Source organism: Oryctolagus cuniculus, chromosome 6 (assembly GCF_051225735.1).
Source record: "Oryctolagus cuniculus isolate XC-2025 breed Fujian yellow rabbit chromosome 6, ASM5122573v1, whole genome shotgun sequence".
Classification (NCBI taxonomy): domain Eukaryota; kingdom Metazoa; phylum Chordata; class Mammalia; order Lagomorpha; family Leporidae; genus Oryctolagus; species Oryctolagus cuniculus.
In genome coordinates, this window is record NC_142872.1 from 19,886,689 (window position 1) to 19,904,732 (window position 18,044).

The window sequence follows — 18,044 nt, forward strand, 5'->3', positions numbered from 1 at the left end:
TTAACTGTTATTTAATTTTAGTTGTGGAAACTTAAAAATAACATTTTCTTAATATCAATCTTTTTTATTTTAATTATATTCTGAAACAGCATGGGCATTAACCATGACAATGACCACCCATCATGTGCTGATGGTCTTCATATCATGTCTGGTGAATGGATTAAAGGACAAAATCTTGGTGATGTCTCATGGTCCCGGTGTAGCAAAGAAGATTTGGAGAGATTTCTGAGGTACTGAGGTCATTTATGGTTGCTGCATTGGAAATGTCTGTGTGTACCTGCTGCCTCTGCCAACCAGGATAGGCAGCATGACAAAAGTGTAAAGGCCATCAAAGTGGAAATCAAGGCACCAAGTCCAATTTTGACTCTTCCATGGACTCATAGAGTGGATTGGGACACATTATTTAACCTATAGGCCTTTTAGTTTACACATTTTCACATAAAAGGATGCATAAGATGATTGGAAAGGTTGAAAAAATGTTGTAAATGTAAAAAACTGTCCCAGTATTCACTGCCTCTTTAGTGTTTCCCTAGTGAAAAACTGATCATCACCAACACAGCTATTGTTATTGTAAGAGAGCCTCTTTAACAGTGTCTCCACTTTTCCATTGAGATAGTTCTCAACTCTAAATCTTTCTCTATTAATGAGTAGGTTTCACCATTATAATAGTCTTTGATATTCTTCTTCCTTCAACAACAGTAACACTTAGATTCTGTCTGGTTGGAAAAAGAAATTAATATATTTGTTATTCTAATTTTCATTTTAAAGTCCTTGTTCTTTGTTTCTTTCTTTGGTGATAGAATGCCTAGCTGAAATAGTAGATGATATGAAAAGTAGTTACAGAGATGCTTACAGTATCAAAAAGTCTAATAAATATAAGAATTCCTAGCTAGCTAAAATCACTACAGAGATGAACTTTATTCACATTTCAGACCTTTTAATTTGATGGGCTTTATTTTCTACTGAATCTTAAGATCTAAAATATGATATGATATTACTCTAACATTATTCTAAAATACATGCAATAAATCCTATGCATGTCATGCCAGAATAGACTACAGCATTCTAGAAAGTAATATTTTGAACATGCCATCAGAATTTATAGCCCTATGAACATATTTCTAAGGACAGGTATGATTGTGTATGGCTGTCTTAACATAAAGCATGATTGTGAAAAATTTTAATGTTACTTCATAAATGGAAGTTGTATTATAATGTCGGATACAAAAATGCCCACACTATTAAATTTCTTTAAGTCTCCAAATATAGCTGTCTTCTTACCATTACACATTACTTTTGGGCAAGCTACTCTCCTGAGTCAGAGCTTCTACCTCTTACAAATACATAAAAAAATACTCACCTCACAAGATTATGTGAGCAACATGAATGCACTTTATACATCAAGAGTTCTATTAATTTGAACACTAATATTATTTATTAGGATTATCTCAAATAATTGCAAACACATATTCTCATATATGAATTATTCTATTAGCATTCAATTGAAGAGCTTATAAGAGGGAAAGTACATCTTTAATATAATGAACATGTTTTTGTTGTACTAACTAATCATGACAACTTCTTTCATTACATTCAACATTGTTCACTGTTCATCTTGTCAGGTCAAAGGCCAGTAACTGCCTGCTACAGACAAATCCCCAGAGTGTCAATTCTGTGATGGTTCCCTCCAAACTGCCAGGAATGACATACACAGCAGACGAGCAATGTCAGATTCTCTTTGGGCCATTGGCTTCCTTTTGTCAAGAAATGCAGGTAAGCAGTCATGTCCAGGTGGAATGTTCTAAGTGTTCACATTCTGTTTTTAGAAGTATTGACTGTAGAAGGAGAAGGTGGCTTTATGAGGGAGTTGATGGTTCAAAAGCAACCCAGTCCTTAAAGAGTTTTCTAGGAAAAGATTTGTACATTTTCTCCCATGAACTTTGGAAGTGATAGAAATAAGGTATGGGCATTAAACTAAAGGCATCAGCATTTAATCAAATCTAGTCTAAAATTACACTGAAGATAGGGAAGTATTACGTTGTGCCACACTTTGCTTCTATTTAGGAATCTCATACTTTCTTATTTGGTAACTGGGTGAAAATGCAGTTCAAATGATGTTCGGACATATAATTACTATCTTTCTACCCAAAAGACAAATTTTTACAAGTATTTTCATATGAACATGAGAGTTAGTTTCTAAACAAACTAGGGGAGTTGAAGCTAGCCTTGTAGCACAGCTGGTTAAGCCTCTGTGTGTGATGCTGGCATCCCATACTGGAGTGCTGCTTCAAGTCATGGCTGCTGTGCTTCGAAACCTGGTTCATGCTAATGTGCTGGTCACCCATGTAGGAGACCTGGATGAGGCTTCTGGCTACTGGCTTCAACCTAACCCAGATCTGGCTGTTTTGGCCATTTGCACAGTAAAGCATCAGATGGAAGATATCTGTGTGTGTGCTCATGTGTGTATGTGTGTGTATCTCTGCCTCTCTGCATTTTGAATAAATAAATAAATCTTTAAAAAAAAACTAAAGGGGAGAGGTATATGTCTGATGGTGAATTAAGCAGTGTATGTGTGTCTTCAAATAGTCATAATTACCTAGAGAGAGCAGTCATATTCATTCTAGAAAATCTAGAGAACCAAGAAAAATGGCCTCCTTAGGTGATGTAAGATTTTTAACTCTATTTATATTCCCTTCTTTCTTTCATTCTCTCTTCCTGTTACTCATCTTCTACCTGCCTGTATCCTCCTACTTATTCCAAACACACACATACTTTGAAATTCCTTCTTTTTTCATCTCTTAAAAAATGTAACTATTGGGTTTTTTATTATCTATTTCTCAATATGCTAGGTGTTGCCTTTTTTTTTTTTAAACTAGGCATTGTCCAAGTAAGTCCTTGAGCCCTTGCCACCCATGTAGGAAAATTGGATGGAGTTTCAGGCTCCTGGCTTTGGCCAGGCCCAGTCCTGGTTCTCTTGTGGGCATTTGGGGAGTGAACCAGCAGATGGAAGACTGATATTCTTTCTCTCTCTCTCTCTCTCTCTCTCTCTCTGTCTCTCTCTCTGTGTCTCTCTCTGTGTCTCTCTCTCTCTCTCCCCCTCCCTCCATCTCTCTGCCTTTCAAGTAGATGTAAAGAAATATTACAAAAAAAAAAAAATCCAAAATTGTGAAGAAACCTGTTGAAGTAGGAAGGAATAGAGCCAAGAGCAATTAAAATCATGAAGGTGAAATGATGACATTATCAGAAAGAGAGTGATTAGCTCTGTCAAAAGCTGAAAATGAATAGAGTCAAAAAAAGTCTGAGAATTGGTTATTGATTTTTTTATCTCAAAAACTTTGGCACACTCTTATTTGAAGCTATCTGGGAGTGACTCACTATGTACATGTCTTTGTGTGTACCTTAAATATATAAAGTAAAATAGTTACAAATGTAGAGGACTGACTGGTTCTATTTGTTAATCAGCACATGTATACCTTCACATGGGTTATGTGTACTTTCTATACTTTCCAATCTAATGTAAATTCTGTACAGAACAAATCTCCTGGAAGGCAAACTCTGTCACATTACACAAGGTCTTGATCCCTTTCACCACTATCCTCTAGCACCTAAGTAAATGCTCGGTAAGTATTTTTTGAAACAAAAATGAATTAATTGAATTGTGAGGTCATTATTTGAAATTTTCACTCGTGTAAATACTTGGTTCTCAGATCGATGTCAAGATAATATGAAGATGACTTGGGTTATCAATGCATGACTACATAAAAGCCAAGCCATGAGCAGTTACTTGTTTCCCAGCATATGCAGGTTGTGGTTGGGCATTCCTATGACCTTCCCATTTCCAAACAGTTGTATCAAGCTTCATGGCGGGAGAGTTCCCAGCAGCCCTCAACATTTATGTTTCTGGCAGAATCTTCAAAACAGGAAGGCTCTGATTCAGACAATGACAATTAACCCACAGCATCTGAATTAGATATTTCTCCTCAATAGTTATAAACAGATACTTAAACACAAGTACTGAAGACTCCAGCATTGCATAATGCTGATCTAATTAATGATATAAATTTACCCCGAGGATAACAAGTCACATCTGCAAAATATTTAAAGACACTGATGTAGCGTGTTGTGAAACATCTTGACCCCCAGCAGCAAGAGCTCACTCTGCTGTATTAATTTGCAGATTGAATGGCTCACTTCTTGGATAGCCTTGTTCCTGAGTCTAAACAGTTGATGCCTTCAGGTCATCTGGCATCTCATGGCTCAGCCAGCTCCAACTGCATCAGGTCATTGTAAAAGCTTCCTAGAATTACTCAGCCTGGCTGGGAATCCAGAGATATGGAGAGATGTTTCCCTAGAAACAGTAAGAAGTGGCCCTGTAAGCATAACTTTTTTCAAAGAAGATGGAAATGTACTAAAATCAAAGATTCTAGAAACCTTAATGTACTGCCTTTGTGTCTGAACTGGGTACATGGTGATTCCATACATGTTAAATGTGCACAAATTTTCTATTAAGACTGAGTCATATAGTGAGTTTAAAAACAGAAGGTTCCGGTTTTATACATCTCTTACTATCTACTTGATTCACACAAATAGGTAGAACTTTCTAAAACCTCTCATCTGATCCAGTGAATATTCTGGCACTGAAATGAGGTAACTGACAATTCTGGAAAAATGTGTCTCTGTAATTTGGCATTATGCAATTTCAGAGGTGACAGTAATTTGGACTTAAACAGCTTAACATACAATACTTGGAGGACACGCGCCATATTATTTAAAACTTCTCGTGAAGCAGCAGTAGTGAAGAAAGTGTGTTACTGGCAAAAGGGAAGACAACGCATAAACCTATCACAATAGTCTTGTTAGACGCTCACATATATGTACAGTGGACAAGGAAATTCAGTGGGTAAAATAGTCTTTCAGCAAATTGTGCTAGGAAAGCTTGATCAAGAATTACTTCATATGTACTCTGAAATTAGCTCCAAATTTACAAAGCTATAACACTTTAGGGAAAATATAGGACAACAATTTGTTTTATAGGACACCAGAGCATGAACCATAAAAGGAAAAAAAGAAATTGTAGTTTAAAATTTATCAAAGTAAAGTAATTTCCTTTTAAGAAAATGATTGGAGAAAGACCACAGAATAGAAGAAAACATAATAATCACGTCTGACAGAGGAGTAATTCCAGAATGTATAAATTCCTAATATTCAACAATTAAAAACCAATCAGTCCACTAAATTGGGCAAAACATCTGAACAAATTCAGAAGCTCCTTAAAAGATCCCTGACATTACTAACATTGTATCAGAAAATCTAAATCAAACCCATAAAGAGCTATGTTTGCATACCCAGTAGAATGTCTTGAATTTAAAGGAGTGAAGATAGCAAATTATTGCACATAATATAAAAGCAATTGAAATTTTTTTAACATTTCAAGGTGTTCCTCTGTCTTCTTTAAGTAATCTGTGGTTTCCTTTGCCTGTGTTTGAATAGTGTGTTTATCTCTGGTTTTCAGAAGATTGACTGTGATGTCTCTCCGTATGCATTTCTGCATGTTTAGCTCGCTGGGGGTTATTGAACTCATTTGACTTTTCATGTATGTCATTTACCAAATTTTGAAAGAATTTCTTAGTGATTATTTCTTTAAATATGTTTCTACCCCTCTTCTGTCTTCTCTCCTGAATCCAATTATGTTCATGTTAGAAGTTCTGATATCGTCCCACACATTTCTGCAGCTGTTTAGTATTTTTCACTCTCTCTCTTTCAGACACAATGATTTTCCCTTGACCTACATTCAAGTTTACTTATCATTCTCATTCTTTTATTAAACCCATTCCGTGAAGTTTTTCAAATACTTTTTCATATCGAAATGAATTTTTCCTTTTAGTTCCTTTTTATTTTTCTCTGGAGATTTTTTTCATTCATTTCAAACCAGTTCCCTTTACCTCAGAGTATAATTATAGTTCCAGTTTTAAATTTTATGAAAATTACAACATATGTGTCATCTCAGGGTTCTTAAGAAAAGGTTTCATTTTTCTGGCTCTTCATATGTTAGTGATATCTAACTGTATGCTGGAAATTGTGATGCTCTATTTTAGAGCAAGGATTAGCAAATTTAATCAGGGTTCCCATTTTCCCAAATGAAGTTTTCTCTAGAACACAGTCATCTCATTTGTTCATATATTCTCTGTGGTTCCTTCAAACTACAATGACAGTGCTGAGAAGTTGCAACAGAAACCACATAAGCCATATTTCTAAAAGGCTACTGTTGGGCACTTTACAGAAAAAGTTTGGTAACCAGTATTGAGGAAACTCTGTTCCAAAGAGTGTTTTCATAAGCAGTTAAGTTTGTTAGACTCAAACTAGAAACCATTCCATCTACTGCGGGCAGCCATTTATATCTTGGATCAGTTCACTCTTCCCTACCGGGACTATGTGCTGTGTATAGTCACCTTGTGCCACCAGCAGTCTTCAAGTTCATGGACTGGAGGAGATGAAAGAGAAAACATCCAACTTACTGAGCTGGCAGTGCCAAGTCTCTATTAAGGGCTATAATTTCTAGGATATAAGTGAGGTAGATTTCTGATATTTCCTGCCACTAAAAGTAAGGTTTATAATTAATGGTTAAAGTCCAACTGCTGTTACTTTATGTAATCAATGCTTTTTTAGGTTTTCTTAACCTTTTTTTTTTTAAATCAATCTCTTCATTCACCATTGTTTTCTAGTCCTTTCCTGTTATATCATATTCCATTTTCCTTTTCTTCAAAAAAAAATTTAGATGTATCTTTTGGGCATATCTCTGCTGGAAAATTTTTAGTTTTTTGATAACTTGGAGAGTCTTTATTTAAAGTTTGAAATAAAATTTTAACTATTTTCACGAGTTTTGATTATCAAGATTTTCTTTCACTCTCATTCTTTGCTTGATTCTTAGAATAATACATCATGTATCCATTTCTTTACATTGGTGCTTAAGTGTCATCTCTTCCATGTTACTAATCTTAAAATAAAACTGCTGGGGCCAGTGTGTGGCACAGCAGGTAAAGTCACGTCCTCTCACACCAGCATCCCACATGGGCACTGATTTAGAGTCCCTGCTGCTCCATTGCTGATCGAGCTTCCTGCCATTGGTCTGGGAAAGCAATGGAGGATGGATCAAGTGTTTGGGCCCCTGCACTCACAGGGGGGACCTAGAAAAAAGCTCCCAACTCTTGGCTTTGGCCTGGCCCACCCCTGGCTGTTGTGGCCATTTGGGGAGTGAACCAGCAGTTGGAAGATCTCTCTGTCTCTCCCTCACTCTTTGTCTGTAACTCTGCCTTTCAAATCAATGAATGCATCTTTAAAAAATAAATAAAACTTTCAACATTCCACTATTCATTTTGATTTTTTATGGATTTTCATTGATTTCCATTAGTGATAAAGAAATTCCCTTGAATGGAAAGTTTGATAAGGTTTTTAAAAATAGATATTAAATTGCACAATATACTTTGTATCCATGTATATTAAAATTATAGATTTTTAAGTTGCTGATGTGCCTGATTATATATTAATCAAATCCTTAATGTTAAACTAACCTTGTATTTATGGGACAGAAAAAAAAAAAAAACAACTTGATCATGGTGCATAGCCTGTTTTTAAGAGTTACTTGATTACTTGTGTTACATAACCTTCTTTAACAAATTTAAATCTAAGTTAATAATGACAGGCATTGTAGTAGGAAAGTTAAGCTACTGCATGGAGCTTGGGATGCCCCAGTCCCATAATAGAGTGCCTGACTGTGGTCCCAGTTACTCTGTTTAAAATCCAGTTTCTTGCTAATGCGCTTGGGCTGGCAGCAGATGGTAGCCCAAGTACTTGAGTTCCTGCCATTGACATGGGAGATCGAGATAAAGTTTCTAGCTCCTGGCTTACTCCCTCTCTCTCACTCTGCCTTTCAAATACATAACTAGTTTTTTAAAAATATTCATATATGTTAATAAATTAGGTAAATCTCTATATTTACTTTAAAAAGAAATCTCTGCCTAGTGTGAGTATCATCAAGTGTTTAGAGGTGTATCTGCTTTTTCCATTCTCTGGAGTTGCATGAGAAGAGAATTCAAGTTCATTGCAAGATTTGTTAGTTTTTGGACCAGGGATATTATTGAAAGATCTTTAGCAATCAGTTTTATCTATTCCATGGCTATAGAATCATTAATCTCTTCTGTTTCTTCTTGGGTCCATTTTAGCTAGTTGTAATTTTCTAATATTTCCCATTTCTTATAAGTTGTCAAGTTTACTGTCAAAGTTATCTACAGTGTCTTTATATTTCTATTTCAACTATATTTCAGTTTTATTAGTATTTATTAAGAACTAGGTTTTAGATTTTCTGATTTTCTTTTGAATCTTTATTTTCTTTAATTCTTTCTCTCTTCATACCCATTTTTAATAATAACAAAGTATTCTATGATTGGAAAAGAATATTTAAAAAACAGTATTCCATCACAATTACATTTGCAGTAAAATATTGTTAGTGCAATTGTATTTTGAAAAGTAATACAAAGAACAGCAAGGAGTTACATTTCCCAGGGTTAATTATTACTTCCATGTATGTGCACTTAAGATTGTTTTACTTTAATATAAATTTCAGAACATCTTAATGGAACTGTTTGGCATAAAGAAAGACATAAGTATAGGTTCCTCAGAGATAAATTTTATATGATATTCTTACATAGACAAATAACCTTCCACTTATATGTATAGTATATTCATGTAAGCATTCTTGTAAGTATTTAAAAAGCCTACTTGAGATAAACATCTAGATTCCTGTTATATACTTTTAAGGATATCTTTTTATTATAGAATCATAAAAAGGGCATATTGCATTATTTGTATTAGTCTGCTAGAAATGAGTGGTACATTTCTATTGTGGATTTCCTTGTAAAACATTTTAAATTTAAACTTGTTTTCTTAATTCACATATAAAGTTGAAGAAAAAAACAAATATTTAACTGTCGCCTGTATAACATATGGGCAATGTTTTGTTCTAACTCAATACCCCACCTGCCCCCATAGAAAGAACTTAGTATTACATAGCTATAATATCACACATTTGAAACCTACTTTCAAGGTGAAAACAATTCACACTATTTCTTCAACATTTTCTTGCTTTAACTTTTGACAGTTTGGTTTGAACTCCTGAATCTGAGTTATTTTTAAGACTGAGACTGTAATTTACTTCCCATAGAGCTGTAGATCTGTGGAGCAGAAAGGAGCCAAGAGATCTCTAGGAGAGATTTATTCTACGTGACTGTGCTTATCTTGAACAGCTGCCAAGTTTGCTTTTATGCTCTCAGTGCCTCCGGTGGGAATCAATTAGAGTACCTGCTGTTCTGAAGAGCAGACAACGGCAGAAGGTCAGAATTCAGACCACCGGCAGTGTTCACCAAGCAAGGATTACTCAAAAACTACTGTAGAAGATGTGCTGTGTTGCTGACTATGCACTGGTTAACTTAGGAACTTGACTAAAAAAATTACTGTTAGAACACATCTAAGCTTTATTAAATAGGGTAAAAAAGTCTACTTTCATGAAAAATTAGCCATTTGACCCCCTGATTATAAAGCATCTTTGTCAGAAGAGTCTTAGGGAGGTACATTTAGAAACGAAAATCCTCAAGTTAGAGTTCTGTTACTTCAAATTCAAATGTGCCCACAAATGCACAAGAGGAGCACTTGGCCCCTCTGCTTATTTTCAAGGATCTAAAATATTGCAGAAGAACAATATTTATATATATTTTCAAATAATTTCCTAGGTGAATTTTAAGAATGCACAAGTGCATATGAGTTAAGGTAAATAATACCCTAAATATAAAGGTATATATCCATGTGGAATATGTTAAAGCAGAAAAAATATATGTCACATGAAATATGTTACACTCTCACTGAGGTCTATTAAATTTTAGGAGCTTACAAACAGTTCAGAAATCTAAACTTTAAATATAAAGGAGGAAAATAATTGTTTGGGGAGTTTTGACAAATTCATCATTATAGTGGTAATATTAACTATACCCTTCTTCATGTATTTAAAAGATTTGGATCATGAGTTAACTTTAATTTTACTGTGATTTTTAGTCTGTCTTGGACATCAACACCTGAGTAACCCTCCTAAAATAGCATTTTTTGATCAACCTATGGGTTTACTGCTAAGCAGCTTCATTTGCCTACATATAAGCAGTTTCTAGTCCTGCTGGGTTCTTTCATTTCAAACTTACACCTCACTATTCCCTTCCATTATAGTACCTCCTTCAACCCCAGTTATGCATAAGGGTTATATTCCAAGACACCAGTGAGTATCTGAAACCACAGAGAGTAATGAACCCTCTGTATACCATGTCTTTTCCTATATGATCGAGTGTAATTTGTCGACTAGACAAATAAGAGGTTAATGATAACTAATAATAAAATACAGCAATTGTAATAAAAGTTATTTAAATGTTAAATGGTATCAATGGCTTATTTCTGGTGTTTCCATTTAAAATTTTCAGACTGTGGTTAGCCACAGATAACTTAAACCATGAAAAGCTAAACAAACATTAGCTGGCTGGGAGTGGGCTGGGAGGGCAGACAACATGCGCTTTCTCCCAGTACACCACTATGTCTCTCACGTTTCTCTTGCTCTACCTTTATTGAGTGTTCTCTTCCACTCTGTAGATATCTACAGGTTGCACTTGAGTCTCACTAAAGCTTAAAATACATTGGTTACTTTGAAATGTCTCTGGTAAACTCCACATTCCTGTGTAATTTGTTAGCAATATGCATGTGTCTAAATATGTCCAACCATCTTACAGAAAGAGAAAGTTTCTGAGAATTTGTCAGTTAACCTCCCCTTATTTCAACCTCTTGGTTGGTCCCAACTGTAGATGCGGCTAAGAGTTCTGACAGTCCTCCCACTTGCATTCTTTCAGATTGTTGTTTTTTTTTTTTTTTTCAGATTGTCTTATTACTACCATGTTTCGTCTGCTTTATCCTGGAATTTTTTTTTTTTTAATTCACATAGATTTTCCTCTAGAAAAAGTTTATTGTGTCTCAAAGGTCTAAAACTCGTTCATAATGAGGTACAAATGACTTATAATGATCCCCCAGGAATCTCTGTGTTGTGTTCAGGATGAAGTCTCTAAGATGGGATAACCAAGTACTGATTGTGACACAGAAGCAGAAAGTACAGCATCAGTGAAGATAGGATTTAGGGCAAGAGGCAAAGAATTGATACCACAAACACACTTATTCTTCCATCCCAATTCATATAATGGTGTAATTTTTCTATTGTGTCTAAATAATCCTGCATAGCCATATGCATTTTATTTAAAGGAACTGACAAATATTTGATTTTCTTAAACAAATATTCTAAAGTTGCAATATTCTCACCACTATAAATGAACCCTTAGCACTGAGATTTCATTGCTGTGTCTTTCATATACATTAGGTCATGTATTATCTTGATTATCCTTTTAATATTAAAAGTATCTAAGCATATTTTTCTTCATTACATGTTTGACATTGAAATAGCTTTCTTAAAATTGATTGGCTTATTCTTAACAATTAATTCTTATCAATTGACATCTTCCACTCATTAGTTATTGCACTGTTATTTTCAGCATGTTATTTGCACGGGTTTGTGGTGCAAGGTGGAAGGTGAGAAAGAATGCAAAACCAAACTAGATCCACCAATGGATGGAACTGATTGTGACCCTGGTAAGGTAAGTCATTTGTGTTGCCTAAATTTAATTAATCTTAAATGAAATGAGAAAATTGCATTTTCTCTTCCCAGTTATGCATTCATATCAACACTGATGGAATATTTCAATATAAGCAAAATGTTAGCATTTCATGTTTTTTAACTTAACTTTTATATTTTTTCAAATCTGGTTGTTTTATTAATACTAATGTGTTTTATTGTTGCTTATGACTATAGATGAATCAAGATATATGCATTACTTTAACAAAAAATAAATTGTTTTAAGTTAAAGATAAATAAAGTACATAAAAATAGCATAAATGGTAAAATTTCTCAAGGCTGATTAAAACCTTTCAGGTATAAAATATTGTCTTAAGGAAACAACTAAGTACCTATACATTTTTCTTGTCAATATAAGCATTAATAAATATTCTGATTGACATTTGGATTTTAATAAATATTTGGTTGTCTACATAGTTTCATGTGCTTCAGAAGGATATAGGAATTTATTAGTATAATTGCCAGGTCAACATAATTGCTGTTTAAAATTTATTTTTCTTTCAAGAATATGAAGTAAGTGGATCCCATGTGTACAAACATTTACACTTCATTTCATCAAGTGTAGAGGCCAGTGGCTTATATACAACATTTTGTATTTTGTGTACTATGAAAGGAAGGTAGAATAGTTATCAATTCATTAACTATAAGACCAGAAACATTACCTTTGAGGAATATGATGAATGTTTATTATATCTGAAAATATACATCATCTAAAGTATCTATATGTTACTTGAGGTGAGCTATTGGGGAGGAAATCAAGCTATCTGACGTGGTGCTTATAAAACACACCCGTTAGAAGAATCACTGGAAATCCAGCAATACTACTTCTCAAAAATTATCCTAGGAAATCCTGTACTTAGATATGTGCCCTAAGTTGCATATACACAATCTCTCCCTTTTCTCTCTTTCTCCTTCTTTCTCTCAGACACACACAGACACAGAAACACATATGCACACACACATACACACACAAACACATATGAATATGTAAGGATGCAGTTTGCAGGGATAAGAAATGAGAAAAAACAAATATTCATAAAGAGAATGATTTCAGTGTAGCTTTTAAAAAATAGGGTAGACGCTATGTGTTAACATGAAGAGATCTCTAAGACCTGGATATTATTACTAGGCATGTCAGAAAAATTGACACTTTATAATACCATTTGATTGTAAGAAAAATAGTTTGTATACAGATGTGAACATATGCATATAGTATATATTTTTAAACTCACAAAAAATGATTTGAACGTACAAACTCTAAGCTGTAGTTAGTAGTTATCTCTTGGGAGGGAGGTGGAATGGATGGGTGGGAGGAAAGCAACAGGAGGTAAGGGTCATTATTACTTCTTTCCAGACATTTTTGGATTAAGTGAAAATAGCATGAAGTCATTTATTATTTTTATGATTTCTCTCATTGAAAAAAGAAATGTAGTAATTATTTAAATCCAAACTATATTTTTTATTTAAAAAAAAAGATTTATTTATTTATTTGAGAGGGAGAGTTAACAGACAGAGGGAGAGACAGAGCTCTTCTTTCTGCTGGTTCACTCCCCAGATGGCCTCAATGGCTGGAGTTGAGTAATCCAAAGCCAGGAGCCAGGAGCTTCTTCTCAGGTCTCCTATATGGATGCAGTAACCCAGGCACTCCGGCCATCTTCCACTTCTTTCTCAGGCTCTCAGAGAGCTGGATCAGAAAGAGAGCAGCCAGGACTCAAATTGGCATCCACGTGGGATGCTGGCACCACAGGTGGAGGCTTAATCTACTACACCACAGTGTTGGTCCCCAAACTATCTAAAAAGTCTAGGTGTATGTGATAACTGGATCCCATCAATAAGAAGATTATTCCTTAGAGGGAGTTTGTGCAAAATATTAGTTGTTTATAGATATGTCAAATATTTTTCAATTTAATTTAAAAATACATACACATAACACTAAAACAGCTTGTGAATATAAGGAAAATTTCATGAAATTATGCTGAATAATTCATTGTTTGACTCATAAAAGTGCACTTAAGCAATTATTTTCATGATATACAGTGATAACCAAACATTAAGCTCAAAGTCCTTCAAATTCACAACACCCATTTATCTTAGTTCAATAGCAATCTCTCCATCTTTATAATGTGGTACCCTAAATATTTTTCAGTTATGAGTTTTTCTTTTCATATTTATGACATTAATTTGCATTTTTGAGATTTCTAAAATAAACTTATTCTTTCAGCAATCAACTGTTATTACTCATCCAAAGTCAAACGCTTTATTTCTCTATAACTGTATTAATGATTTTCTTTTAGAGGCTCTGTAATGTGTTGTGCATTGAAATAACTAATGAGTTCTCAGTTCCCCAGGCCACGTGAGCTTCTGTTCCAGCTGTTGTAGCTGCCATCAAGGAAATAACATCCCACACTGCTGTTGTGCGGTAGTGCGAACATATCTGAAATTCTTGCAGCCTTGCATTAAACACTACTGGCTCTGTCCATTGCATACCAACGAACAAAGCTGGGGGTTTTGTAATTCGTAACACTCTGGTGCTGCCAATCGAGCTGTATAAATCTAGTTTATGTAAGAGTATATATTTAAGTCTGAGAATGTGCCTATAGAATTAAATTATTTTGAAGTTAAAGATTTATATATTAGTTACAGACAGCATTTTCCAAATTAAAATAAACCTGCTTTTTCCTCTCTTTCTTGATACTTTCTCCTTTTTTTATCACTTTAAAATTTATAATACAAATACGAATGCACATTTAACAGCAATTAATGGCTTGATAAATGATTTAGTAAAAACAATCAATGTATGATTTTTTTTCTTTTCAGTATTTGTATTTTCTATGGATGGGGAGAGGAGAAACAGACGTTAAAGAACAATGTAGTAGACTGTTCTGAAATAATATAAGGACATTTCAAAAAATTGGTCCAAATGGAAACAAAAGTTAAGTTTATTTTGGTGTGAAAAGTTATAAATTATATATATGAAAGTCTTCAAAAAGTTCATAAAAAAGCACATTATGAAAACACTATGCATGGATTTCAATTTTTTGCACCAAAGTAAATTTATTGTTGAATTTCATTTTTGTCAGAGTTTTGAATTTTTCTTGAACATTTTAATTATGGACTTTCCTCAGTTGAGATTCCATACATTATCATTATCATTTATTACTAGAAGTAATGAAGAATGTAACATCCTAAGTCACAAAATGTAGAGATTTTTTGCTTTCCTTAATCTTCTTCTCTTCTCCATAGCATATGTGGAAGATCTGCTTAGAGCATAATCAGTTCCCTTTGGCATCTTCATGGACTTCTCTGTGTGTGTGTGTGTGTGTGTGTGTGTGTATATGTGTGTTTGGTAATGCACCATCCCAGAAACAGTATATATTATTTAATTCTTTAGCTTTCCCATAAATCAGACTGAGTAAGTATATACGTTTTGAGTTTTTCAGACCATGTGAAATATGTTTTGAGGCCCCCCAAAATACTAATGTTCTAGAAAACAAAACATGGTGTTGGAAAATATGGAAATGATAGAAAGCATCATTGTATATGTGAGTCAACTGAATATGGTGTATGACAACTAAGGGAAAACATTTCTCACTTTCCTCAACACTGAAACACAGCACCATCCAGAAAACATAAAAGCTGAGTCCCCCTAGTTTGACGGACTTAAACATCATGCTCTGCTTTCTCCAAATTTCATTGATTGGTGTATGCAGATTAGCTTGCATAGTTGTTTGCATTCCTCTTCATCTACCAGATGTGATCTAGTTTAAATTACTTGCAGTTAGATGTCAGTCCTTCTCACAGTATTTTAGTCCGGTATGAACTCCAGTCTAGCCTTTCAATGCCAGCTTGCTGCTTAGCAGGCAAGGAGCTAAGATATGCAATATGGGAAAAGTAAATAACCTCACGTAGTCCAAAATACTGTGACCAATTCAAGTCTGACAGCTTTCACATTTGATTTCTTGTTTCCCACAAATGGCATAGCAGTGTTAAGTCCTTAAAACCAGCAGATAATATAAAAGTTTTCACATGGTCTGTTTTCTCTCCCTTTCCCAGTGTCAGACTGCATCTCATTACAATACTTGAACTCATTTAATGGGAATCTAAGCATATGGATGTGCTTTGAGTCGTGGAAGTTTATCTCTTCTCAAGCTTAGATTTAAAACTTTTAAAATCTAAAGGAAGTCAAATTTAAATTTTGACATTATCAGAAATCATCTATAGGGATTCAGGTTTTATTGTATGAAAGTGTTAACTGGGTTAAAATAAAACTATATAGCATAATCTAAGTTTTCCTTTCTAAAAACACTAATAAAAACAAATTCTTTAAGTAAGGAGATCAATAAAAAGAATGAACATAATTTGGTTAGATTTCTAAAAACTTAATAATATTAATGTAACTATATATATGATACTTCAAAGTTCATGGAAACATATACTCTGAAAAAAGCTATGCATGGATGTAAAGATTTTTATGATAAAATAAATATCATTTAATTCCATTTTCCATGAACTTTTTGAATAACTTTGTATAATAATGTGTTGTTATTAACTTCTAGTGTAGGCTGTGCTTTATGTTTAGTGCTCCATTCAAGACCTTGCAAAAAATCTATTCAGTAAATGTGATTGTCATTCACGCAAAAAGTCTATTCAGTAAACATGACTATCATTCACATTTTAGAATTGAATAGGTTTAGCATCAGGAGCATTTCTGTAATTGCCTCAAAACCTTGCATAAGCCCACATTGTCTCGAAGTGCAGAAAGTCATTTAGGGATAGAAGAATCAGCTGAATTCCCTGACTGTACAATCACTAATCTAAATGCTCTGAACCTTTACTTATCATTCTCAACATGATCATCTGAGCTTTAAGCCTTTGGGATGTGACCATCATCCATCTGCTCTCCCTTCCCTGCCCCTTCCCCTTCCCCTTCCACTTCTCCTTTCCTTTCCTTTCCTCAGGCAGAGTTAGACAGTGAGAAAGAGAGAGAGACAGCGAGAAAGGTCTTCCTTTTTCTGTTGGTTCACCCCCCAAATGGCTGCTATGGCCGGCGCACAAATTCAGTCTGCCTGTCCTTCACATAAACTTAATTTTCAAAAGAATTCTTGCTATAATATTAATGTTTGATGTTGACAGAGGCTCAGATAAAAAAAAGCATAAAAGAAAGTGCTAAAAATTAAATCTCTTATTTTAAATTACAAAGGGTAAATCATGGACACTTCAAATCAAAGTTGCTAAATTTGCTGAAATATTTGTTTTGAATTAGTTACTAAACATTTATTTATTTCTTATATTTGTATGCATCATCCTCTTTATTCTTTTTTTTTTTAATCCCTTTTAAATTGTTTTCTGTTCCTTGCAATGGGTTAGTTTTTCTTTCCTGGCTGTGCAACCTCAGATTTTATGTCCATCACCTTCACCTTATCTCCATCGTTGTGTTGAATTCTCAGGACTATAGTTAACTTTTCTGCACTGCTTTCACGTCAAGGCTGCTGGAGCTGATGCGAGAACTGTGATAATGGGATGATGACACTAATGACAAAAAGCAAATGTCAACTTACTTTCAGTCTTTTTTGATGTTTGGGGCTCTAGTAGACCCAATTAGATTGCAATAATTGCAGTGAGTGTATAGGCCAGTGGATGATTTTCAGTTGTGCCCTGATTTGTTCACCTAAGACATAACTTTTGGAATAGTGGTGTAAGGCTGGAGAATGTACCAGCAGGACCTCAGCATCTGAACACCTGGCCGGAGAGTGGAGCATGTGGAGTCCCTGCAGCCGAACCTGCAGTTCTGGGATCAGCAGTCGAGAGCGCGAATGTCCTGGGTAAAATCAGAGTTCCTGGATTGGGGAGGGCATTGTTTCTTCCATGTTGAGATGCACAGGTTTTGCTCATAAAATGTGTTGGAAAACAAAGAAAACCCCTCAAGCTCTACTCCACTCTTAAAAACAGAAAAGTCCCTTGATTTATGTATTTTATGTGAAAGCTCCCCATTAAGCATCGGTAGGGAAACGTATGCAATATATAATTTGTCCAGATTAGTTTTCATTTGGGAAAAGAAATTCTGAAATATATTTCAAAGGCAGTTACTCATCAATTGAAAGCCCTCCAAAAAATGATCTATTGGGAAACTTTGATATACTGTGGTGGAAAAAGAAAAGTTCCCTCAGTTTATTGGAGGGGATAACTTTAAAAAAATGCTTAATGGCTAAGTATACTTGGTGTAGAAAGATTAAAATTGCCAATTTTAACATTGCTGATACATCTGAAACTTATGTGATGT

General features: G+C 34.4%; 1 protein-coding gene and 1 long non-coding RNA gene across 10 annotated transcripts in view; one reads left to right on the plus strand and one right to left on the minus strand.

Annotated features, from left to right (window-relative positions):
* The window catches only part of ADAMTS19 (ADAM metallopeptidase with thrombospondin type 1 motif 19), a 220,139-nt gene that overhangs the window by 134,683 nt on the left and 67,412 nt on the right, over window positions 1-18,044 (plus strand). For all 8 annotated transcript variants that reach the window (XM_051844182.3, XM_051844184.3, XM_089335839.1 and 5 more), the window contains 4 exons: window positions 90-230; window positions 1,623-1,773; window positions 11,625-11,726; window positions 17,456-17,586. In XM_051844182.3, the coding sequence (XP_051700142.2) occupies window positions 90-230; window positions 1,623-1,773; window positions 11,625-11,726; window positions 17,456-17,586 (525 nt within the window). The remainder of the gene's footprint in view (window positions 1-89; window positions 231-1,622; window positions 1,774-11,624; window positions 11,727-17,455; window positions 17,587-18,044) is intronic.
* Window positions 1-18,044, minus strand: part of LOC149126045 (uncharacterized) — a 295,022-nt gene that overhangs the window by 75,377 nt on the left and 201,601 nt on the right. The gene's annotated exons all lie outside the window — the stretch shown is intronic.